Below are 24,271 nucleotides of genomic sequence, written 5' to 3' on the forward strand. Positions count from 1 at the left end.
GAAATTAGAAATGGGGGATCATATACCTGTTGCCAGCACACCTAAGAGTTAACACATGGGAAATGCACAGCAAGAACCTAATCCTAAAATGTGATCAGCTGCTTTAGCATCTATCAGCTTTGTGCAGATCGCAGGTGCGATGCTGGCAGTTGAGGTGTACAGCAAACAGTCTGCCATCTAAAGAACAAAATTACTGGATCTCAGCATAGTGGAATATACATTTTATTTCTTAAAAAGGAAGGGTACTAACAGAATTTAATACAGTCAAAATTTTACATTTTAAACAAAGCTTTTCTTTTTCTTAAAAACCAGTTACGAGCAGAGAGGTGAGAGGATTTAAACTACTCACAAAATCCAAGCTGAAGACTTTGAGAATTCAAATCTGTGGTTTATACATTTAAAAAAGTGTAATAAATGGAAATATAAAATAATACCAACTCTGAAACAGTGAAATGCCCTTTTCTCATTTGATTGCTATTTAAGCACCTTTATTTTCACCCATCAGCTGCCAGGAGTGTGTAGGTTTATGTACAAAATAAGCAGTTTGGGATAAAAGATTCATATATAAATTAAAACCATTTATGGCAATACAGTTTTACTCAGCTGCTTTATAATCTTTATTATCTCTTTCACATCTATAGAACCTCCCAGTCAAGATAATCTCAAATGCACTTGATGGACTGCTTCAAAAAGCAGCTACATTTACAGGAATTATATAGACAACCTCAAGGAACACACATCCAAGAGATTAAACTTAACATGCAGTAAAACTAAGATTAGATATATATCTTTAAATATAAAAACTGTGCAGATTTATCACCCATCCCATTGAATGAATGGGACAGATCAGTGTCACATCTGAAGCCAAGAAAATACTTTTATCCAAGAGACATCAGAATTTCAGGCCAAATATAGCAGATAGGAGTTCCCTCAAACTATTTAGTTAAAAACTGTATGTTTCTCAGAAAGCTTTACAGGATCAGAGTTTTCTGAATAACTTGCACATATGCTGAGCTGTTTTATAGCCATTTTACAGCCAAGAAACACTGAGAGGGGATAAAAAAAAAAAACAGGAGAAAATAAAAACAAAACCAGAGATGCCACCATCTCTGCCACCTGCAAAGGATGTTGTGGCTTTTGTCATTTATGGAACACTGCAGACACAGCTGTTGCTATAGAGGAGACTACTCCAGTACAGCATTAAAGAAAAACAAGTTATATTACGGCTGGATAAAGCATCATCACAGCCTAATCTCTTTAGATGAAGGCTGATGGATCAATCTTACCTCTCCCTCAAACCCCAAGTGACTGTATTTCCTAGCAGACTGCTCATGATTCTCACTCCACTGTTTTGTTTTTTTTTTTCCCTTTTAACACGAGATAGAAAGGGCCATGAAAGCTGATGAAAGTTCCAGCTGTGCAGCATCCAGTGAACATGTACTCAGCAAAACCTCAAGTCATTAATCACTTTCTGTCTCTCCACACCACAGCAGGATACCTGCCTCATCTATGTGTATAACAGAACTAATGAAGATGTAGACTATCTAGGTTACAAATGCGCTTCAGTAACAGTCACTCACTGTTTCATTGCAACTTGCTGCAGTCTGGCTGAAGGGTGGAGACAGATCTGTTTGAGCCAAAAGAGAGAATAGTTTAACAAAATAAAACAAAACCAAACAACTTTAGTTTTCCTCAACCACTAATCTTCACAAATGATTTAATATCACCACTTTCCAAATACTACTCACAAACAAATCCACTGTCCAGCTAATGGGACGAGAAGAGTACAGTTATGAATGTAATCAGTAACTACTGTTAAAGAAAGACTGGAGAGAATCAATTCCCTCAAATTCTCAGTTTCTCTGCTTAAGTAGGTCGTCATTATTTTCAAAACATTTTTTGTTGATAGAAAGCATCACAACTAGACTAGAATTCCACAACATCAATCTTTGTTTTGATTTTTGTAGTTCTGTAGGAAAAAAATAATCCCAAATCAAGCTACATGAAGCATTAACAATATTCAGATATTACAATGGAAGCACTTATTTATTACTTCATAGAACAGTTTTAAAAGTGTATTTACATGTTCTAGGTTATACAAAATACAGTATTCCAATAATCATGTTAATCACCATATTTCAGACAACTTCACATGAAAGTGCAGAGGATGCATCCATCCATGATCCTGGCCAGTAGCAGTCAGCCACAGCGTGACAGATGAGAGCTGCTATTGTGCCCCCTCAGGAAAACAAATCCCACCAGACCTTCTCACCTAGACATAGCTGCAGATCTAAGAAAACATTCAGGCAGGTACACGAGAAAAGTTTGAGACCCACAGACCAAAATCACATGCCTTAATTTACTAGACATATGTGAAGTACTTTTTTTTAATACACAAGTTGCACAGCAAAGGGCTTCTGCTCATGCCTTAGTTGGGAACGTGAAGTAACAAGGGTTTTGGCTATGTAACAGGCACCCAAATTACACTTATTATCAATAGCCTTGTAACTACAACTGATCACGTGTTAAGGACACAATTCTGCAGTGGACCCCCTGGGCAGAGCTTCACATTCAAGAACAGATCCTGTGAAGTCCACATGGTTCTCCATAGATACAGGGCTCATCCCACACAGAAATGACAGCAGAATTAAGGCCTTGAAATACTGGGGCCTCAGAGAGTCATTTCCTCACAACACAGCACTATCAGTTCACATCAGCAGGTCAACCCTCAGTGCAGCAGCACAGTTACTTAAAGCAACTGCTATTTTTCCATGCCTTTCTGCAGTGACTCTCCTCCCTATCTGTATACTCCTTTCACCTATCTTCTGGACTGTGGAAGTGAGATCAAGAAAAGGAGATTCCCAAAACCTCAACAAATACTTGTCTTGTGTATGATGCTAACCTGAGGGGATCCAAACTGGCCTAAAATAAACAGTGAGGCTTTAGTTTTAGCGATCGTGCTCAGATCGGACTCTTGCATTATTCTTCTCTTCCTGCTTTCATTCCTTATTCTCCTTGCCCAGTATCTATGTCTGTCTATACATGTATCTTCCTCAGAGGATTCCTTTTCCCCCGTAGCTGCTTGACTTCTAAGAAGTCTGCATTCTTAAAGTGACTAACGAGGGGATAGCATACTATAAAACTGACAAATTACATTTTGCATGACAAATATACATTATCATGAGTTACTGTAATTTCTCAATTAGCATTTTGTTAGCATCTCCACAAATGTTAAGCCTATTCTTTCTGCTGCTTCCCCAGTCTTTCACTGTGAGTTTATCTATCCTCATCATGTTACAGTGGCAGATATACAGATCAGAGTAATTATCTGAACATCTAGAAAGCTGCTCAGTGTCCTGCAGTACTACAAAGGCAAAAGACTAGCCTTAACAAATGATTTTGCTATTTATGGATTTAGATGTAGGCTGCCAAAATTATGAGATTTATGCATTTCTTCATCTTGTGCTTAGCAGCTAAAACCGTAAGGATGAACAAAAGCCTGTGTGGATTTTAGAAAGGTCCAAGATACCTTCACTCTTAGTTGGGGCATCTGATCACAAGGAACCCTCTTATGCTGAGGAGGCTTACAAGGCTGAAGCAGCAATATTCTCTTCTGTGCAAGTCCATTATTTCTGCTGTCTACACAAAAATATTTTTCCACACAAGTGGTTTCATTACAATATTCCCAAAGCTGCTGGCCTTCCACCGCTCCTCTCATTCTTGAAATGAATTTTGTACAATTAGTAGCAGTCCTGGAGGTAATGCTGAAAGCGATTTTTACAGCTAGGGCACCTTGGGCTTTCCAACAGCACAGCAGGGAAATAAAGAATTGTCAGACCAGACAAAATGTTACTAGATGAACTGCAGAAAGCCACATTTAACTTAAAACCCCCCAAATAATTCTTCTCCCAGTGCAAGCTTATGGTGCACTACTTTTTCACCCTGTCTATGCAGGGTGGAAAAAAAGAAACTGAGATTATCCGAATATCAAAACCATCACTAACTGTGTAAATGAGAAAGGGATAGGAGCAGTTTACTAACATTACTTGGGCAGTCTGCAATATATCCACCTGATCCCAGCACAGAACACTTCAGAGTAAAGCAAAGACACCCATGACTCCAGAGCTTAATAAAACTTTACAATAACCACGTGAGAGTACAGACTTTCCTGCAGGAGTTAATGAGGTCTTTGTTACTGGTGTCAGTGGGTGCAGATCTTGGCAATTGGTGAAAGATTAAGCTTCTAGGGAATTTTTAAATACAAGCCCACATTATTGTAAGGAAATACAACTATGTGTAGACTAGAAGACCATGCACAAAAGCAATCCTGTATTAAATGTTGCACATCATTTATTCAAGGTTTCTTTTGCACAGTAAGACAATGCTCATTCCCCACAAATCTCATCAACAGTTTGTATTTTCAAAGTTAGTACTGTGAAATGGCCATTTGGTGTCAATCCACTTCCTAATGAATGTACAGCTCTGTCAAAAACTGCTCCCTCCCTTTACTGGCAATCCCTGCAGTGATGCTGAGAGGCGGACTCCCTTTATTCTTTCCCCTTGGAGATGGTCCCTTTATGGCTGGAATGGGGGTACACTGGCATCAGGCACATTTATGGCCTCTGCAGAGCATGTTCCAAGCCTAGAGAACTTCAGACTCTAGCAGTGTCAATTCAGCATCTTTTAATGTTCAAATTGAGCTAAAAGAATTATCAGTTGTCTTATGACCACTATGAAAATGTACACAACTTAACGACTTAAGGATAGGATTGTCATCCTAGTCAAAGAAACGAGATTATATAGTTAATCTTTCTGAAAGGAGCAGAGAGCTCTGAAGCAGTAAGCTTAACTTCCTGAGACTGCAAAAACTGAGAAAGGAATTCAGCATTGCACATTATTTTTTGTCTGGCAATACCTATACTCCTTTAAATAGTTGCTACCTTCTCATCTATCTTTAAAGATGTTGCATCTTCACACAAAAATAAATCTCCAACTACAAAAGTTAAGCCACACTCACCCTAAAGTGCTAATTTCCAGTTTTGCAACCCAAACACACAAATCACAGAATGTGCAAATCTGCGCTACAGGGAAGCACAAGAGATTGGTAACAGTCTTCTCTGAAGGAAAGGTCTGATGAACATTCACTGTTCATTTCCATCGTGGAAGCTTTTAATACAACAGAAAAAGCTAATAGAATTGCACATACTAATCTCACTATTTTGCTGTTAAAATAGCATGATATACTGCAAACCCAAATCCTGTATACAATATGTAAGTATTTATAAGATATTCCTAAAGGAGTAAGACAGCAAGACCCAAATGAAGGCCCAGCAACTCCTTGGCCAATTACAATACCCTTTAGCTTTGTGATTTAAACAGGAAGACATTCAAAGTTAACTGAAAATTTAGAAATGATAAAATGCAGAACAGTTGCTACATTTACATGCTGTCAGGGTCTTTTTTTTTTCTTTTTTTTTTAAGTCTATGTTTTAGCATTTATCACCAAAATAAAAACAACAACAAAACAGTACATATCAAAAATATCAGTCCAAATCAGCAATAGTTGATAGAGATATATGCTGACATTTCAGCAACACAGAGCTAAACTATTCATCTATTTGAAAAGAATACCCCAAGATTATCTCAGAGCTTTAGAATCCCAAACTATATTAATACACTCGTAAGCATACTTTTGTAACCAGCAAAAAAGTTGAAAGCACTTTCTTGACTTCAGAACATGGTCCATTAAAAATAATAGCTCAATAAGTACATTTAATGTATACATTTTTTACAAAGGTTATATTCAGAAAACTGGTTACGAAATCTGGGGTTTGAGATTTTTTTCCTTATATTTTACATGAAGTTTACAACATCAGCTGCTGCTTTGCACTTTTTCTCTCTTTCCTTTCTGCTCTGAAATTAGAGGTGGAATCTCTTGGGTAAATGCAAAGTCAAAATACTTGTTCAACATGATAGCATTGAGCTTTGCTGGTAACAAGTTGTGCCTCAATTTCAGCACTTGTGCTTCTGAAAGCTTTCAAGATTGTTTTTCTTGAGGTGTATGCTGCTTATAAAACTCCAGACACGAATACGCTCCTGTCTTACAAGCTCCATTTTGGCTATAAGCTTGGCCCTCTACTACCTGCCCAGAAATTACGTACGCTTTTTCTTCCCACACAAATTTAGCTCCTAAGGTTCCTTAACATAAGGGTACATTCTTGTTACGCTGATGATACTCTTATAAAGGAACTTCCACCTACTTCCTCCATCTTCTGCACACAGTGAACATCCCCACAAATCTGTCCAAGCTTTCATCTACTCTCCCACACCAGCACTAGGGTCTTGATACTTAAGCTGCCCGTTGTAACTGTGGAAAATCATTGGCTGTTTCAGTTTCATAAAACAGATGAACAAAGTACTCTTTCACCACTGCAGTTCTCATGTAGTCAAGAGACAGAAAATTCTAATATGGCACCAAATAGCCATTGTTTTGCTGGAGCTAATACTCATTTGGTAGTTGCAGACTGCCAAAAGACAAAGGCATCAGCAGCTCAGACTAGCACCTTTTCTGTGATTGCTGAATCACTAACAGGAGAGTAGATCTGGTTTCAGCAAGATACCATGGAAGCAAGTGAGCCTTATGAAAGAAACAAAGGGAAAAGCAGGTTAACAGCAGTGGAGCAGAAAAGCAACTGAAGTGTTTTACTATTACATGGGCAATAGAGGTTTATTACTACTCTTTGTGTGGCACACTGCGATGCTTTCTGGATTGTTTCAGTACATCTGCTGTACTTTTCTGCACTGGAAGTCTCACACATCACAAACTGCTGCTTTAATTCTGCACTCACAGTACTCCACAAGATGCTACACTGTACTAGAAGTGAGCTGCAGTATTAAATAAAATCCATACTACTGCAGGGAAAAAGAGTCTTAAAGTATAGCAGTTCTTAATATATACAGACACTCTCATTTAAAGCTCCCTATTTTCTTCAAGTGCCAAAAGAGTCTCTGTTCACACAGGCTGTCAACAAACCTTGAGACATGAACTTTGAGTGTCTTGACAAAACCCCAGTAAGTAAGCTTATTGTAGCTCATAGTTACAGTGAGAAAGACAGATAAGAAAGCCATTTACAGAATTAAGGAGACTTTGCACTTTTCATCATGCCCAGCCCTGGGTAGTTCAGATGGGGTACTTGCAGGCAAGCAGGCAGGCAGGGTCATCGTCAGTTGTTTGAGTTGGGACACCTCATAGATTTCACTGCTCACTCTGAAGACTGGCGACTCATGTGTGCTTTTTAGTTTCTTTGTTTTTAAAAGTCTTTAAAGTTGCATCACTCGGAATCAGATAAGTCACTTTAAACAAAGCAAAGCGTTAAGTGTGACAATTTATTTATAACATACTTCCCACCATCACCACCACACACCACCCTGTGAAAGAAAAACCCCTGCTGAAAGGGTGACAATTTTTAGTATGCTTGAAAGAAATTAGACCAACACTGCATCAAGAGCCACTCTAATCAAATTAAGAGCATAACAGAGGGGGAGATAGGTCAAAGCATACATTTACTTTAAGCATTGTATATTAGCCTGCTTCTCCACTTCCTTAAAAAGTCAACACACGATTGGTCTACACTCATACCAATTTCCACATCATGTTTAAAAGACAAGCTAGGCAAGTCTTTAGTATAGAAACGCCAATGCTTTTTTAATATACTTTTCAGATTTCAATGGGGAACTGGAAACTAGCCTAAGCATCATCTATCCCACATTCAGTCCCTAATATAAGTATTTGCCCAGGAAGTATAGCTTGAGAGTTCTGACAAAGCCTCTATCTTTAGATAGCTTCTCTTGTTAAGAGGACTTCTAGACATATACTTGTGTTAAAGCTTCTGGTTCTTGCAGTTGTAGGTCACGAAGAAGGTCCCAACATCACACAACATATTTTTCTTTTAACACCATACAGTGTTGAAGAAGTGCTTGGTGCTGAGAATGGATTACTTCCAAGAGGGCAAGTCTTGTGTGCTAATTTTGTAACAGGAAGCATGCTGGAAAGAGAACCAGCAGGCATAGAAAGGCCAGATATGCTGCTACACAGGAGACAGAGGTAAAACGTTCATGTTTAGAGTGGGTGTTGTTTGTTTGATAGACTGGTCATGAGGCAAAGGACCAAAACTCTTTTCTCAAGCTCTTGTACAAGTAAGGTATAGTAAAGTGAAAGTGGCTTGTTTGCGTCTTAAAAAACCCAAATCAACTTCTTCCAAAGCATAATGTACTGACAATTCCTTAACAGATGGGACTCAAGGTTCAGCCTAATATGCCAGACCTCTTTTTCTAAATCTTCCTTACTTCTCAGTTAAGTATAACGGGTTGCTTTATCAGCAGTTAAAGAGGGAAGTCCCTCTAAAGAAAAAATAGGAGGGGTGGTGTCAGAAATTCTGAACCCCACAGATTTTTTTGTCCATATCTGTCCCTACTGTTCTCTCTCCTTGATTTCTGGAAGCTATCCAGGATTAGAACCTACCAAGATGTTTGAGCAGTATTTTAATCAACACTGCACTGACTCTGGTGCAAATAACACTGTGCATTAACCTTGAGATACCTCAATTTTTACAAGAGAGTGAGTATTTTCCTGTCTTCCCGTCTTAAACATTCCCCTATTCCTCTTCCACAGGAACAGAGCTCTATACAACAAGTACTTCCTAGTGCCTCTGAATGGGAGGGGAAACAATTTCACGACGCTGCCCAGCAACATCTACTTACATCTTAAAATTATGGTTTACAATTTGACTGGGAAGGGTGGGCAGGGAGAAAAGAGCAGTTAAAAAAAAAAAAAGGCAAGAAGAGTCTCCTAAGCTCTTCCTCCACATGAAATAGAGATTAGAACAGATAGCAAAAGCCCTGTCCAGTCAGGAGGGATCCACATCTATTCCTTCAGACAGGTGAATCTGTTCTATTGTATGACATCAGAAAATGCTCTATCAGTATTAAAAACAAAGTTGCAAATATGGACACTAAGATTTTGGGCAACACAATGATCAGGAAAGGGCCTGAACAAGTTGCGCCAACAGAAACAGGGTTTGGTGGTGTATTTTTTCTTTTGTGTAGATGCAAAATAGCAAAGCCTCCACAAACTTTATTTTTGGAAGTCTCTACGGAAAGCAGAGAAGTCTAAGAGGCTAAACCAAGGAGCCCTGACAAGGAAAAGGGGTGTGCTTACAAGGGTCCGTATCTGGTCTCGTATTTAGAAACAATGTTCTTGCATCGTCCCACTTCCTTGCGCAGCTCCGCAACCTCCGTCCTCAGGGCTGTGTTCTCCTTCTCAAGAAAGGCTGCCCGAATCGTGATCTGATTCTCCTTTAATCGCCGAGCATCACGGGAGCGCTTTGCTGCCACATTGTTCTTCTTTCGCCTTGTCCAATATTTCTCATCCTGCAGCAAAAAAAGGAGAGGGAAAAAGAAAAAAAACAGCCAAGCTGACAACTCTTATCAAGCAAATGCCTCTTTACTGTATAATGACATTCACACTGACTGCTGTATTGAAGAACCTCCTTCGTTGGTTTGCAGGGATCTGACACCAAAATGCAGGCAACACTAGTATAAGATTTCATCCTTACACAAGTCTCACTGTAGCATAAACCAAGCGTACTGCTAGAACGAGGGAGATCAAGAGACTTGGCTACTAAGAAGCAGTCCAACTGAAATGCTCCCTTTACTTATTTTCAATTCAGGAATGATTTTTCACAGAAAACAACTTGTTCTGTTGCCTGGGCTGTTTAAAGCCAGATCGGACCTAATGCTGGGCAAATACATACAAGGGCCTTTGAAAGTGCAGTTACTGAGGATGTGACTTGATAGTTCTTCTCATTTCCGCATATATCGTAAGTTGCTCCTGCCCAGTAATTAGCTCATGATACCAAACCAGCAAGAACAGCAGCTGACTTGCCAATTCTATTCTTTGTGGTACTTCTGCCCAATCACATAGGTATAAGTGCATTAGCTTTATACGTCAGAACGTGTGGACAAAGAATCAGGAACTTTGACCAAGGCCTAGAGAAGTTTACAGCAATAAATCTGTTACCTTTTGCTCATCTGGGACAAAAACCTTCTTGGCTTTTTTAATCATTGGTTGTGGTTTCAGGTCCTCTTCAGTAAACTTGTGTTTGCGAGGATTGAAGAGCTCACCACCAGGCACACTGGACAGCACTAAATCAGCAGGGTCAGGATTAAAATTCACCTCAACTTCTACGCAGTCAGGATCAATGGGGCTGGGAGTATTTCTCTCATTTTGTGGTGGGGACTCTGGCAACAACAGGAGAAGTTACAATACATTCATCAAGATTAAGAGAATTAACTAAGAAGCCAACTTGGGTATCTATTTATTGCCATACTGTGAGCAATATTTAACAGTATTACTTGTTATTTCCTTAAGGTGTGTTTGGTGCTGTACCACTGCTGGCACAGAGAAAAGCTACACAGTCCAGTTTGTAACACAAACTCTAGGAACATATGCCAGACTAACAGACATGAGCAGACAGATGCAGGACAAGAGTTAATACTTCCTTAGCAAAAACTACATGCTTTGCACACTTAAGCAGCACCTCCCACAGCAGGAAGAAGTACAAAACTTGTACCAGCCCGAGTTTTGTACCACAGAAAGCCTTACAGAAACAAGCCTGCCCGATGACCTCCATCCCTGGGACGCTCAAAGGTCAGACAATTTTATTTCCAAACAAATGACTAAATAAAGGTGGGTTTGTTGCAAATGCAATAGTGTTCTACTTTACCACATGGAGAGAAATGTTCCAACAAACTGTCTGACACTGATAGTGTTCATATGAGCTTTGTAGTATTTATCTCTTCTTTACTTCATACACGTGAATTGCAAGTATCAGTCCATTTTGAAGTAGTGATCGACAAGTAAGTTTTTCCATATACCACCTAGAAAAAAGCCACACCCTACCCCTTATTGAAGGAGTCCCACGTTGACCTTTCTCTTGCAGATTATTTAAAGAGGCCCTGATCAAAATGCATTCTGTAAAGTCTGCTCATAAAATAGCACTGTCAAAGTTCAGTAGCTATCAAGTTTAAACTCCAAATCCAGGGCAAAATGTGCTGCTGAGTTCCTTAATAGAGAAGATCTCCATGTTGCAAATGAAGAAGTTCCCTAGTACCATTTAAGAACAGTTTTGTTTCTTATTCCTCAGTTCCTACTTCAAAGCACTAGGGAACATCAGACTGCATCATTAACACCTTTTCCAAGCGTCTCTTCTCACACTTCACAGGCTAGCGTGAAACACTGCTTCATTGTTTTTCTGTTAAGCATTGTTATTTGAAGTACATTAAGTTAGTTCACCAAAGAAGCAGAACAAATCACCAAGGTAGCCCAAACGACTTGGCAAAAACTACCAAACCTGTTGTAAAATAACCCAAGGAACTATTTTCTCAACATGTCTAACTTCTCACTACACCAGCAATACCAAGAAAGCAAATACTTTGTGTTGGTGGTTCAGCTCTTCTAATTTAAAGAGAGAGACAAACCGCACACTGAGACACTCAAGTCATTTTTTTCAGGAAAGGGAAAGGGGAAGAAGAGGACAGGCAGCATCTTCACAAACTGACACACAGACTAAGGCTCTAGATTGAGTATGTTTGTACTAATTAACCTGCCACAGCTACCCCTGACAGGTTAGCACGTCTCCTCTTTGATCTAAAGAGGCACCTTTCAACAGAAGAACAACAAAAGTCCCTCACAACCCCGTATTATCCCATCTACCTGTGCTGGAGGCTGCTTCAGACTGCTGGTAAACTGCAGTGGAAGAGGATGATGCAGGAGAACCAGTGGAAGCACTGGCAGACTCCTTTCCTTCCAGCTCAGCCACAGGCAAGAGTGGATTCTGGTTCAAATCCAGGTGAGTAGGGCTGGAAGGAATTCCATTCTCCAGCAGGAACTCATCCAGATCCATGTACTCCAGGTGGAAAGACTCGCCATCGTAAGGAATAGTTTTGTCCCAAATGGGCGGCATAAGGGAAGCTGAGACTGCCATAGTGCTGGCAGCTGCTGCCTCATCTTCCTCAAGCTTTATCTTCTCCTTCTCTTTATCTGAAAGATACAAGTAGGTCACTGTACAAGCTGCAACACAGGAGAGACTCACGCTTTAAGAGCCTAACAAAATCCCCATGAAAGGAAATTCAGTAAGCTATAGTTCTGCCTCATGACACGATCTGAAAAATCAGATGTTGAAAGGCAACGTTCATATGTAACTCAGTATGGAATGCTCTGACTCCCTGCGATGGCTGGACCACAGGCATTTGAGTATCCTTGAAGACCAGCATCCTTGCTGTGGTAACTTACTGAAGTTTGATACAATACTGCATCTAGCTTATTAACTAGTCACTGCAAAATAGCCTGTTTTTCACAGGCTCATCTTGGAAGACATTACAGGGAAAGTCCATAATTAGGATTACATGGGAAGCCACTAAGAAAGCTCCAAGGAAGCAGAAGTAGTTTATTCTATGCACAAAGAATGTGCAGAAGAATAATCTAAATACAAACAAGAAAAGAAGATGGGTTTCAGATTATGTTTGCAAATTAGTCAAAAGGGCCACAGGACACCAGAGACCTGGATGTCTACTGTTCAGTATTTCAGAAGCTTTTCTTTCTGAAATGACTCAGCATGTCCACACAAAGCAATAGCTCCAAATGCTGTTCACTATAGATAGCTCAGAGTACCTACATACAATTTTCACTCTTTGGGGAGATGTCTAATAAGGCATACTCCCACATCCCACCCCCAAGCCATGAAAGACTGATGAGATTTTCTCCATTTACCGTGCTACAGTGCACATATTACAGGAAAATGGCTGTTTCTATGTTCCTCATAGCTACTGAATCTTAACAATTGTCTGGGACAGAATCCAAGCAGAAAACTCAAGTTATGGAATAATTACATAATTTAGGAGACAAAAATAAGCTGGCAGAAGAAAAAAAGAAAAGAAAATCCAAGTAATTTTCCTGATCCAGTTCTCCATGTAGCCATGCAATTCTACCAGGGCTGAAGAAGGCATTGCAGAACCAGTACTAGCACTGCCATCAAAAGGAATGTTCACAATCCTACCCCAACCAACTACAGATTGGGTCTTACCATGGAAGCTGACAAGTATTCAGTTCAACAGAACAAAGACTTCAGGGACATACACTGGACTAGTTCAGATCTAACTGGATCCAGTATCCACACAGGTCAACCCAACAAAATGCACAAAACTTTGGCATTAGTTTTCTAGACTGGCTAAAACATGCTAAAGGAGTATTTTTCTTTATCGGGGGTGGAAGTGGGAGTGAAACTCTGCTCTAAATCAGAAAAGTCTATTTATATAAAACCTATTCCAATAGAACTGGCATTCCTTCCGCTGTTGCCTTGGCTGGTGTGGAACTGAGACTGAAAGAGCTTTTTATGGCTTAAAGAACAGTGCTGCCATACAAAGTAAATTATCATTTTAATCTACCATACCCTGAACATCTCATACAAAAGATACTAATTTTATACTAAACAATGGGGACAACATTAACCAGTCACCAACTTGGGACTAAGAGCACATGTTAAATTCAGACCAGCAGCTCCCGAACCTGAGCTTTGTTAACATCTTGCAGCTTTTGGCCTTCCTCTTTGCTACTCCACACTGCTGCCTCTGAACTGCCATCTTCCAACTCCAATCCCTGCTATAAACTCCGTTTTGCAGGGAGTTCTGCAAATTTCCTACCCCTTGCTTAGGCAAAGCAAAAGCACAGGCTAACAGTCATGACCCAAATAACCTGAATGTTTCTAAACAGCTCCTACTTGAAGCTAGGAAACGAAGAGCATCCACTCTACTTCACATACATGAATGATTTTGGTTACAATTGAAACACACCCCACCAAATTAGAACCACCATTTCACATGTGACTTCTGAATCAGGGATTGTGTATCTTCCCAAGGTTTGCACAGTGCCCAGCACAATCGACCCCAGACTGATACTGGGAATTGTGGGTGATATCCTAGCAAAGACATCACCAAAAAAAATGCAAGTAACAACAACGAATTCTTGACAGATCGCTATTTTTTAATCAACAAGATAAAAATTGTGAATGGTGCATCAAAATGTTGAATTTAAAAAAAAAGTCTTCATTCTTGAAAAAAAAAAAAGTATTCCATTTTAAGTTATGCCAAGTTTAATGCAAGCCAGCAAGGCTTTTGTTTTGCAACATCTAATACAACACCTCCAGGAGGAAAAAAGAAACCTTAAGTGATTAACAGAATAAACATGAGGCTTAAAAATACCTGTCAGAAGGCAGTGCCAAAAAGACTATACTACTGGTGTATGTGGACCTTCTCATATCTTTTAATGCCTTTTAGATGCACACCATCGTCCTGATGTACTGTGGTCCCTCCAACTTCCTCTTGCCATTCTCCCTGGCTCACACCCACTTAAATCCTTCCTTCACACGAGAAGAACATCTGAATTTTTCTGTCCTTTTGCTATAAGTTGACAACTGACAAGCACTGGACTGACAGTGCTGTCTTTGCTTCACCATGTGCCTCCCTCTCTCCCTCACTTCTAATATCTGAAACAAATTAAAATAGCAGAAGTTAACATGCACATGTTAAGAAGTTAACAAGTCTATGGAACCTGATGAAATCCATCCACGGGTCCTGAAGGAGCTGGCAAATAAGGTTGCTAAGCCACTGTCCATCATATTTGAGAAATCATGGCACTTGGAGTTCCCAACAACTGGAAAAAGGGAAATATAACCCCCATTTTCAAGAAGGGGAAAATGGGTGACTCAGGGAACTACAGACCAGTCAGTCTCACCTCTGTGCCTGGCAAACTCTTGGAGCAGGTTCTCCTGGATGGCATGCTAAGGCACATGAAAATCAACAAGGTGCTTGGTGACAGCCAGCATGGCTTCACTAAGGGGAAATCCTGCCTGACCAATTTGGTGGCCTTCTATAATGGGGCTACAGAACTGATGGACAGGGGTAGAGCAGTTGATGTCATCTACCTGGACTTGTGTAAAGCATTCGACACTGTCCCACACGACATCCTTGTCTCTAAATTGGAGAGACATCAATTTGATGGATGGACCACTCCGTGGATAAAGAACTGGCTGGATGGCTGCACACGAAGAGTTGTGGTCAATGGCTCAGTGTCCAGCTGGAAACCAGTAACAAGTGGTACCCCTGAGGGATTGGTGTTGGGACCGGTCTTGTTTAACATCTTTGCCACTGGCATGGACAGTGGGATTGAGTGCGCCCTCATCAAGTTTGCCGATGACACCAAGCTGTGTGGTTTGGTTGATACCCTGGAGGGAAGGAATGCCATCCAGAGGGACCTTGACACGCTTGTGAGGTGGGCTGATGCCAACCTCATGAAGTTTAACCATGCCAAGTGCAAGGTCCTACACCTGGGTCGGAGCAATCCCAGGCACAGCTACAGGTTGGGCAGAGAAGAGATTCAGAGCAGCCCTGTGGAGAAGGACTTGGCGTGTTGGTTGATGAGAAAATGAACATGAGCAGGCTGCAGTGTGTGCTCACAGCCCAGAAAGCCAACTGTATCCTGGGCTGCATCAAAAGGAGCGTGACCAGCAGGTCAAAGGAGGTGATCCTGCCCCTCTACCCTGCTCTTGTGAGACCTCACTTGGGAGTCTTGCATGCAGTTCTGGTGTCTGCAACATAAAGAAAGACATGGAACTGTTGGAACAAGTCCAGAGAAGGGCCACGAGGATGATCAGGGGACTGGAGCACCTCCCGTATGAAGACAGACTGAGGAAGTTGGGGCTGTTCAGCCTGGAGAAGAGAAGGCTGTGTGGAGACCTCATAGCAGCCTTCCAGTATCTGAAGGGGGCCTATAAGGATGCTGGTGAGGGACTCTTCATTAGGGACTGTAGTGACAGGACAAGGGGTAACAGGTTAAAACTTAAACAGGGGAAGTTTAGATTGGATATAAGAAGGAAGCTCTTTACTGTGAGGGTGGTGAGGCACTGGAATGGGTTGCCCAAAGAAGCTGTGAATACTCAATCCCTGGAGGTGTTCAAGGCCAGGTTGGACAGAGCCTTGGGTGACATGGTTTAGTGTGAGGTGTCCCTGCCCATGGCAGGGGGGTTGGAACTGGATGATCTTAAGGTCCTTTCCAACCCTAACTATTCTATGATTCAATATTGGGTGCCCATGTATTTCAAATGTGATACATAAGATACAACCTTTGTATGATCATTTTTGCACTGACATTTTCCCACTGGCTTCCTTTCAATTCATTTAATCTTTATTTCTGCAGCATAACATCCTGCTGGGTGTGCAATATCTAATGAAAGACTAATTAACCTCTTTCATCTTGAGGGGGAAGTTTCCATCCACCCCAGCTCAGGGACCTGAAACATTAATTCTCTTAAGATATTTATAGTGTAAACAGGTATTACCTGACAGCAGAGCTGCAGTATCCTAAGAGGCTCCATTTGCAGTGATTCAAGGTCACCCTGATAAATCTGGCCTGCACTTTTGCAGCTGATAGCTGGATGTCTGATTTAGCCCCCTCATTCTGCTCCTGTGACCTATTAGCTAGTCTGTACATATGCTGTTAAGAGAGGTCACTAATTTATGCTAAGTAATTTAGGCAGAGCATTCCAGTTCTTGTACTGTTAGAAATATTGCTGTTTAAGCCAAAAGCAGCAGCCTGTAAAAAGCTTTAGTCCACATTGTGTTTTTTCCTCAAAAAAAAAAAAACCAACAAGAAACCCAACAAAAAAACCCAGCCAACCAACCCCAGACCAAAAGACATTCTGGCCACAACTGTCAAATGCTATCCCAGCCACAAGCAGAACAAACACTTTTATGACGAAGTTCCCCTCGCTCGTCAAAAAACATTGTCAAATTGTACTGGGCACACTAGATAGACTAAGGCTGATTGCTCCAGAGATCTTCAGTCCCACTGGTGACAATGCAACAAGACAGGTCATAGGGTTCTGTATTCCTGATGTCCATTACTGTAATGCTTGCCGAGGCATTTCTCCAGCCACAGCAGCACGCAACTGGTGATTAAAACACCCTTTGGAGAGTATGCAGCAGCTCATTATTACTAGGAGAGACCTATGCTTCTGCTCTAGAATACTAATTCTCTTCCTTTACCCCACAGGGCTTTTTTTATTAAGAGATTATTTTATTTAACCCCTACAATGTATGTGACAACAACTTACTGCGAGGCCGGTCTGACACACTTGGTACATTGCAGGGCATTTCAAGATGACGGTGTTCAGCTGGAACTGGATGTCCTCCTCTGTTGCTTAGGATTAGAAAGCCTACTTGCTTAGTGGGTAGTCAAATTACCTACAGCAGTTGGAAAACCCACAGGTAGCTCATGGAGACTATAAATGGACACTGCAGCTAGTTGATACAATTTCTTCTTGCAGAATACGACAGAACACTGTATTTTTGTCGACAGGCATTACAGGCGAAAAGAATAGGGTCTTTTCTCAGAAAACTTGCTGAATACGCCACTGTATTAAGTGAGTTAGCAATTATTTAACGTTTTGGCTGTCACTATAATGGAACAGAAGATAAACAAGGAACCTCTGAAGTGAGCTGAGTCACAATTCTACTGACAAGTCTTTTGTAAAATTAGGAGTAACTACCTGCTAACACAGAAGGCATTCTTTTTGTCTTGCAAATATGCAAGCAAGAAATGCACCAGAGATCAAAATAAACAGAAAGCAACAAGTTCCACAAAGTGTGAACTGAAACAGTACAAGGTGGAGTAAGGAAACCCATGGAGAAATTTAAGAATGAGAACCTCCAGAACTTCATCACACCATGAAAGGAGAGGGGCAATCAAGAGGAAAGGGACTCGCTGACAAGCTTTAGAGAATCAAGCTGAACACCTTCCCAAGTTAGAATGGGATCATCTAGTAAAAGTAGCAAATGTTTCTAATTTTAGAAAAGGCAGTACCTCAAAATGGCATTAATCTTAAAATTGTACAACTCCATAGCCCAGATCACATGATTCTGGACAAGAAAACCAGCCCCAACAAAAAGTCACCCCATCCAAGACACCTACCATCATAGTTTTCACACATGAACTTGAATTGTTTCTGCTGGCTAACAGAACCTTTGAAGAGGATTGGGTGCAGAAATACCTTAAGAAATCCCATAATGTTGCAGAGTCAAGATTCTACATACTGCAGCATGCTGCACCATAGCAACACAGCCAAAACCTTTATCAGGGGCTCACTTTTTTCTTTTTTTTTTTAAACAGAAATGAGAAAAAATGTTTGCCATTATCACAAGAGGGATACATTTACACAGCATTGTGCAATGTTACACATACAAAAGTAAATGGATGTGAACTAGGATCCTCATTGGAAACAATCTTGCCAACCCTGCTGGCGCTGTGTCTACCCTGGATATTATCTGATGTTCCAAAAATTATTCTCAACCTCTAAATGCTCAAATGCAAGGGCTAATTTAATATACACTGGTACACTGGGCACTACAGCAGTGTAGATAAACGTGAGGCTTGCTTAAAACCAGACATACTCAGCCAAAAACACTCCCAGGTGGAAGGTGAAAAGAAACCAAGTCAACAAAAACGACCAGTGCCATGAGCACTGAAGACTACAAGCACCAGCCCTATTATTTACACAGCTGCTGTCTGCATAACGAGTGGGAGGGAGACAGCTCCAGCCTATACAGGACTGCATGTGCAGAGGCAGCTGGTCATCCCCTCACGGATTATCACCAAACCTAATCTGAAGGGATTTGCCGTTTATGCGGGTCCTCGTACAACTTTTCAGCAATTTTAAGGCCAAGGAAGTCTCCAAATCTTTTCGTTGCTGCTCCCAACTCTGGGTCTAAAGGTAGGGGAGGCTGCTAAAGGAAGGAAACCAGCGTGTCACCACCCGATTCCTGCCTAACCCCGCACCTGAAGCATTTCATTTCGCCCAATGCCGGCACCCAAATACACCCGAGAGGACGATGGCAGCATCTGAATTTTCCAGTCGCACCGGCTCACCGGGGAGTCCCAGCCCGCGGGGCGGCCACCGCCGTCCTGAGCCTCTGAGGCAGGGAGAGGGCAAGTGAGGTCGAGCGCTTCCTGCCAAGCCCGGCGGGCCGGTATCCCGTGCTGCCGGCGCTTGGCACGGCCGGCCCGGGGAAGAGGAGAGAAAAGGGGCGCGGGCCGTACGGGGGTAGAGCGCCAGGCGCGGGCGTGCGGGCTCTCCCGCAGGGACACCCACCGCTACCCGGCGGGTCCCGCCCTCCGCGGCACGGAGCGGGAAGACTGGGAGGGAGGGGGGGTGGGGAGGGAGAAGGAGAGAGAAGTGGGGGGAGAGCGCAGCGCGCTCCCGCGGTTCCCTCGCGCGGTCCCGCGCTCACCCAGGCGCGCCTCCCGCGGCGGGTTCTCCATCAGCTTCTTCAGCACCAGCGGGAAGGCGCCCGCCAGGCCCCGCTGCTCCTGCTGCGCGGCACCCCCCGCGCTGCCCCCGGCTGCAGTGGGCTCGGGTCCTGCCGCCGCCGCCGCCGCCTCCTGGTGCGCGGCGCGGCCGGGCATGCTCCCCGCGAGCCGGCGGGCGGGCGCGCGCGCTGTCAACGGTCACCGGCGGGCCGCGGCGCGGGGCTGCGACAGCTCCCCGGGACCTCAGAGGCCGGGAACCGACGGGCTCGGACCGCGGACGGCGCGCTGGAAGGGCGCTACGGCGCACGCGCGTCCGGCTGACGCCTGGCGCGTGCTGCAGTATTCATGAGCGCCGAGCCGCCCCCCTCCCGCTCCTCCCACCGCCGATTGGCCCGCGCCGCTAGGGGGGCGGAGTCCCGCGGGCAGGCCCCGCCCTCCCGGCCGGCGCGGGCACGCGCCCCCCGCCCGCCGGGGCACGTGCAGGGGCAGGCGCCGGCGGCTCGTTTGCATGCCGTGCCCCGCCTCCCCGCCTCCGCGGGAGCTGCGTCACCGCCGGCTGCTCCCTGCGCCTGCGCGTCGCGCGCGCCAAGCCCCCCTGCGCAGTCAGGCGACCGTTACCGCTGAGGGGACCGCGCGGGGGGTCCTCGCCGCCGGTGCCAGCGCTCCGTCCGGCCCCTCAGTACCCGCCTTTGTCCCCACGTCACCTTCCCATGTGACACAGAGGTAATCTCCCTCTGTCCTACGTGATGCCCGCCGCGGCGTGCCCTATATAATGTAAGCGGGGAGAAGGGATTCACTGCGGCTGCTGGCATGGCCTGGCTGCTGGGGGCGGCGGGGGGACAGGCTGTCCAAGTTTTAATGATCACAGGCAACCCTTGTGATTCTCCAGCCAGACTCCCCTGTTCCAGCAACAGGGATGCTGTGCCGGGGTTTAAGGTTCTGAACATACAAAGGGAGCAAGTGTTGCCAAATCCATCCCGAAAGAGCGCAGGCTGGGGAGCTTCCCCTGCAGAACAAGTAAGCTTGATGAAGTGGCAGAAGCTACAGCCACAGGCTTCTCCTGTCAGCAGCTGCTGCCTCTTGACACAGAAGGGCCGGCCGCAGCAAACCTACTACGTCTAGAGCTATGAGAAGGGAAAGGAGAGGAAACAGTGTGCAACCTCCCTGGCATGGTCTCTTCTGTACCCAACTGAGCCATAGGTGCCAGGGTGGGGATGTCTTCCCGAGTGCCCGCAGAAAAGGGTCCTCCTCTTCCTCCCAGGTAGACACTCAGGCACCTGCTTGGTTCTGTTGCCCCTACACAAATCTCAGGCATTTCATTCTGGTGGCAAGGCACAGGTTGACCTGACTTGCCAATAAACCCTGATGGTCTTTCTGACACAAAACTGGGTCTGGAATCCTCCCCATGCACCCCAGGAAAAGGAACGTATTGGAAGGCACATGGGGTAGGTGCTTTCCCCCCTTGCCTCACTTCAATGAGAACCAGGGGATGTTTTCATGCAACCTGGGCAGACAGAGCTTCCCTACCTGCCAGCTACTTCGCTTGCTGCCTCCTTCACAGAGGACCAGAGTGAAACTCTAGTGCAACTCCTGTGCATGCGCTGCCTGACAGGGAGCTTGGGAAAAGGCCATCTTGTGAATACAGGCTTGGAACAGTGCAGGTTAATGAATCATATGTCAAGACTGATAAATGCAGCTGCAAGAAGCAGGCAAAATAGCTCATGCTCCACTGCCCAGCATGCTCCTGGGCTGCTGCTTGCCCTCCACAGACTCCCTCTGCCTTGCCAAGCTCAGCTGGCGGAAGAAAAAAGCACATGCGTGAAAGGGAGATGCCACTTCACACGGGGCAATGAAACACAGATGTCAGACCACACATGAGAGGTGGAACACGCAGCTTGCAGCAACAATTTTCCCTGGGAAACAGCTAGTGGTAGGTGGTAGATAGAGAACACAACCAACTGAGGTCATGAAAGAGCAATTTCTAGGAACAGGGAGAGGGGATGTAGCCAAAGCAGAGCAGGCTTCAGTTATGGCTTTCATGGTTGCTTTGTTCCGTTATTGTTGATGCTGGAGGCCCCTTGGGATGATGCTGTGTCTTAGTACTGTACAGTGCTCCTTCAAGGAACAGGCTCTGCATGTATCCTCCCCCGAACTCAATGGAAACTGCTTTGCTGGGTAACGTCCATATGAATGGAGGTTATTAAAACCACTCAGCAGCCTCTACTTCAAGGCTTTTCCCTTTAGATCAACCACATTCTTCCTCCAGCCCATTTGCACCCACACTCCACTCTACTAAGGTTTATTCTGCACCACCACTGGGTTGTGACTTTGCCTGGAGAGACATTTTAGCCCGTACAGTGTTAGATGCTTGGCCTGAATGCTGGGGAGCATTCCTGTGGGTTCCCTCTCACATCACCCTGCTTGGGCACCAGCTCTGCCCTGCCAGCTAGGAGGGAGGCTACTCCGAGAGCTTTTCTTTGCTGCCTCTGGGGTTTAGGGGCTCAAACCACTGCCAGCAGAAAGTGGGCACTGCACCATCAGCTCTACCTTGTTGGTTAAGCTGAAATCTGCCTGGATTTTTACAACTTCTCTTTTGCTCTGCAGCTCAGAAGGAAGAGAGGAAGACAATGAGATGTAAGGAGAGGAATGCAGCCGTTACTGCTGGGAGCCTTGTCAGGGCCAGATGATGCAGAACAGCCCAGCTCTAATGCAGCAGGGAGGCGAGAAGCAGCCCAGCACTAGGCATGGGGGGAGGGACACACACACACACCAGCCTCTCTGGGAGGTTTGAATCTCAGAACACATTTCAGAGGCCTGAGACCCAGCAAATCCAGAAGAGTGGTGCATGGGTCTGGAGACCCAGAAGGGGTGAACTCAGCTCTGTGGGAAGAGGGCCATGACAGGAATGCTGGTGTGGGGAAGGAGGCAGCATAGTAGGGACAATTCTAAAGATTACAGGAGGTGATGCTGAGAGGCAGGGTGGTCCTGGGGCTAAGGAAGAAAGTGCCACAAAACAGTACCCTCAGCAGCCAAATAAGCCACAGTGAGTTTAGGCTAAATTATTCCCTCTACAAATCACTGATCTCCCCTCTAAACCCCCGCTCCAGTTCTTGCCAAACAAATGTATCTTGCCAGCACTCCTCCCTTGGATTAATTCAATCCACTTGGCTGTGGAGCCCAGAGATCCCAGAGAGGCAGCCAAACTTCAGCTTAGCCACAGGAAGGCTCTGTACCACATGAGCCTCCCTTGGCTGTTACTGCCTCCTGCCAGCCAGGTCCACCTTCTATCTGGGTATCAGTCAGCTCAGAAAACATGCCCTGTTCCCCACATGCAGCTTCATACTGTGTGATGTGTAAACACCCCCGTCATTGGGCAAAGCCTCAGCAAAGAAGAGAGCCAGCTCACAGGTGGCAGCAGCAGAGCGATGTGACAAAATGAACCCTTAGGGAGTATAGTAGCTACCCTTGCCCTCCTTCTCCTTCCCACAGGGAGCTGTGCAGGTGCCATAGGGTTCACTATATGCAGCTGCCTTTCCTGCCACAGCAGCAGCCTTTTCTCCCATTGACCCCAGGACATGAGCAGGGTCCCTCTCCACATGTTGTATCTGGCTCTTCTGCTCCTGGGTCATGCTGCCCCTCAAGACGACAAAGCTGTCTGCATGTCCTGGTTGCAATTCCCTGTGGAAGAGCGAGGTCCAAGCATGTTTGTTTCTGTGAGTTCAACTCACTCATGCCTAGACATGAGCTTGTTGAACCAAGGTGTTCCCACACACCTCCCCGGCACTCAGCAGCCAACATTAAAACACAACAAACAAAAAGCAGCTTGCCAAGGGCTTGTGGCATCTTATCCAAAACCAGACTTGTGTGATGGGCACTTGGAGCACACCCAGCAATGGAGAAGTGGTCAGTTCAGCAAGGGTGAAATGTTCAGCACAGCAGAAGCCCAGACTAAATAACCTCATGGCTCCTTTCCATTTGTTTTCTAGGATGCTGCACGGAAAGCAGGACAGCCCCGGAGTACAAAAGTGCTCTTGCAAAGAAAACACCACGTTTGCTATGTTCCCTACTCCAGCTTCTCACTGATAAACAACTGCAGCATCAAACACAAAGTTTGCACAGAGTCTGTAGGCTGGGCTCCCTGGACATTCTGCGTCTGGGAAGAGGCAATGTCTGGAGGCTCAGCAGTTATTAACCATGGGACAACCCGAATGGCAAGCTTGGAAGTCACTCCTATTGTGAGCATGGAGATTTGTGCCCAAGCTGCCTCTGTGCACAAAGCTTTGAGTGTTTCCAAGAACTAGCTGAACCTGGAGATTAAAGGGATCAGGAGCTCAGCACTCTTGATTGATTTTCTAATCAATCCATTGCTGCTGTTTTTACTCCTAGTTGCACAACACACTCCGAGCCAGAATCCCATGTCTGACTTGGACACTTGGGAGAAACACACCCTCGAAGGGCTTGCAGCGGACAAGATCATCTACCCCCTTCTTTGCAACTTAAGGAGGAGAAAGAGAAATCAACCAGAAACCCTGCAATGCAATTCCCTCAACCCTACCTGTCATCTTGTTGGTCCAGGGTAAGGAGTACTCCAGCAGGGACTTCAGGACTTCCGGGAAGTCCAGGGCAGCAGGGCCCCCGGTGCTGTTGCAGCTTGACATGTCCTGTGCTGAGGCTGTGCCAGCACTGCTGAGGCAGGGCCAGATGCCTGGCTGCCAACCCTGAGTGTGGCAAGGAGGGCTGGGGGGCACCGCGAGCAGGCTTCCCAAACTACTCCGACTGAGAGCAAGCGAGGAGGAAAGGAAGCAGCAGTGTGCCCAGCTGTCTCCACCTTCCCCTCTCCCAGTCTGAAGTGGC

General features: G+C 44.6%; 1 protein-coding gene and 1 long non-coding RNA gene across 4 annotated transcripts; one reads left to right on the top strand and one right to left on the bottom strand.

Moving 5' to 3' along the window:
- Nucleotides 1-206: 206 nt before the first annotated feature.
- Nucleotides 207-24,271, bottom strand: TEF (TEF transcription factor, PAR bZIP family member). 3 transcript variants are annotated; one of them, XM_061450722.1, is made up of 5 exons: nt 23,973-24,271; nt 11,774-12,100; nt 10,079-10,299; nt 9,218-9,429; nt 207-7,353 (listed from the first exon to the last, which is right to left on the bottom strand). In XM_061450722.1, the coding sequence occupies exons 1-5, from the start codon at nt 24,073-24,075 to the stop codon at nt 7,332-7,334; spliced, it is 885 nt and encodes a 294-aa protein (XP_061306706.1). In that variant the 5' UTR covers nt 24,076-24,271; the 3' UTR covers nt 207-7,331. The 3 variants fall into 3 exon arrangements, with proteins under 3 accessions (XP_061306706.1, XP_061306705.1, XP_061306707.1); XM_061450721.1 differs by lacking the exon at nt 23,973-24,271 and adding an exon at nt 19,399-19,590; XM_061450723.1 differs by lacking the exon at nt 207-7,353 and having other exon boundaries at nt 9,061-9,429.
- Nucleotides 20,021-23,777, top strand: LOC133267960 (uncharacterized). The gene is made up of 2 exons (XR_009742925.1): nt 20,021-20,191; nt 23,404-23,777. It is a non-coding gene; the product is annotated as an uncharacterized LOC133267960 (long non-coding RNA).

This window comes from Pezoporus flaviventris, unplaced genomic scaffold (genome assembly GCF_033815535.1).
Source record: "Pezoporus flaviventris isolate CSIRO_AGI_PZ_B2104156 unplaced genomic scaffold, CSIRO_AGI_Pfla_v1 ptg000011l, whole genome shotgun sequence".
Classification (NCBI taxonomy): domain Eukaryota; kingdom Metazoa; phylum Chordata; class Aves; order Psittaciformes; family Psittacidae; genus Pezoporus; species Pezoporus flaviventris.

Excerpts from the sequence above, each read along its gene's own strand:
- TEF (XM_061450721.1), bottom strand. The coding sequence starts at position 19,573 with ATGCCCGGCCGCGCCGCGCACCAGGAGGCGGCGGCGGCGGCGGCAGGA. Across the intron at positions 12,101-19,398 it reads GCCGCGGGAGGCGCGCCTGG|ATAAAGAGAAGGAGAAGATA; the intron begins GTGAGCGCGGGA and ends TGTATCTTTCAG. Across the intron at positions 7,354-9,217 it reads GAGACCAGATACGGACCCTT|TGACTTATCTGATTCCGAGT; the intron begins GTAAGCACACCC and ends CTTTGTTTAAAG.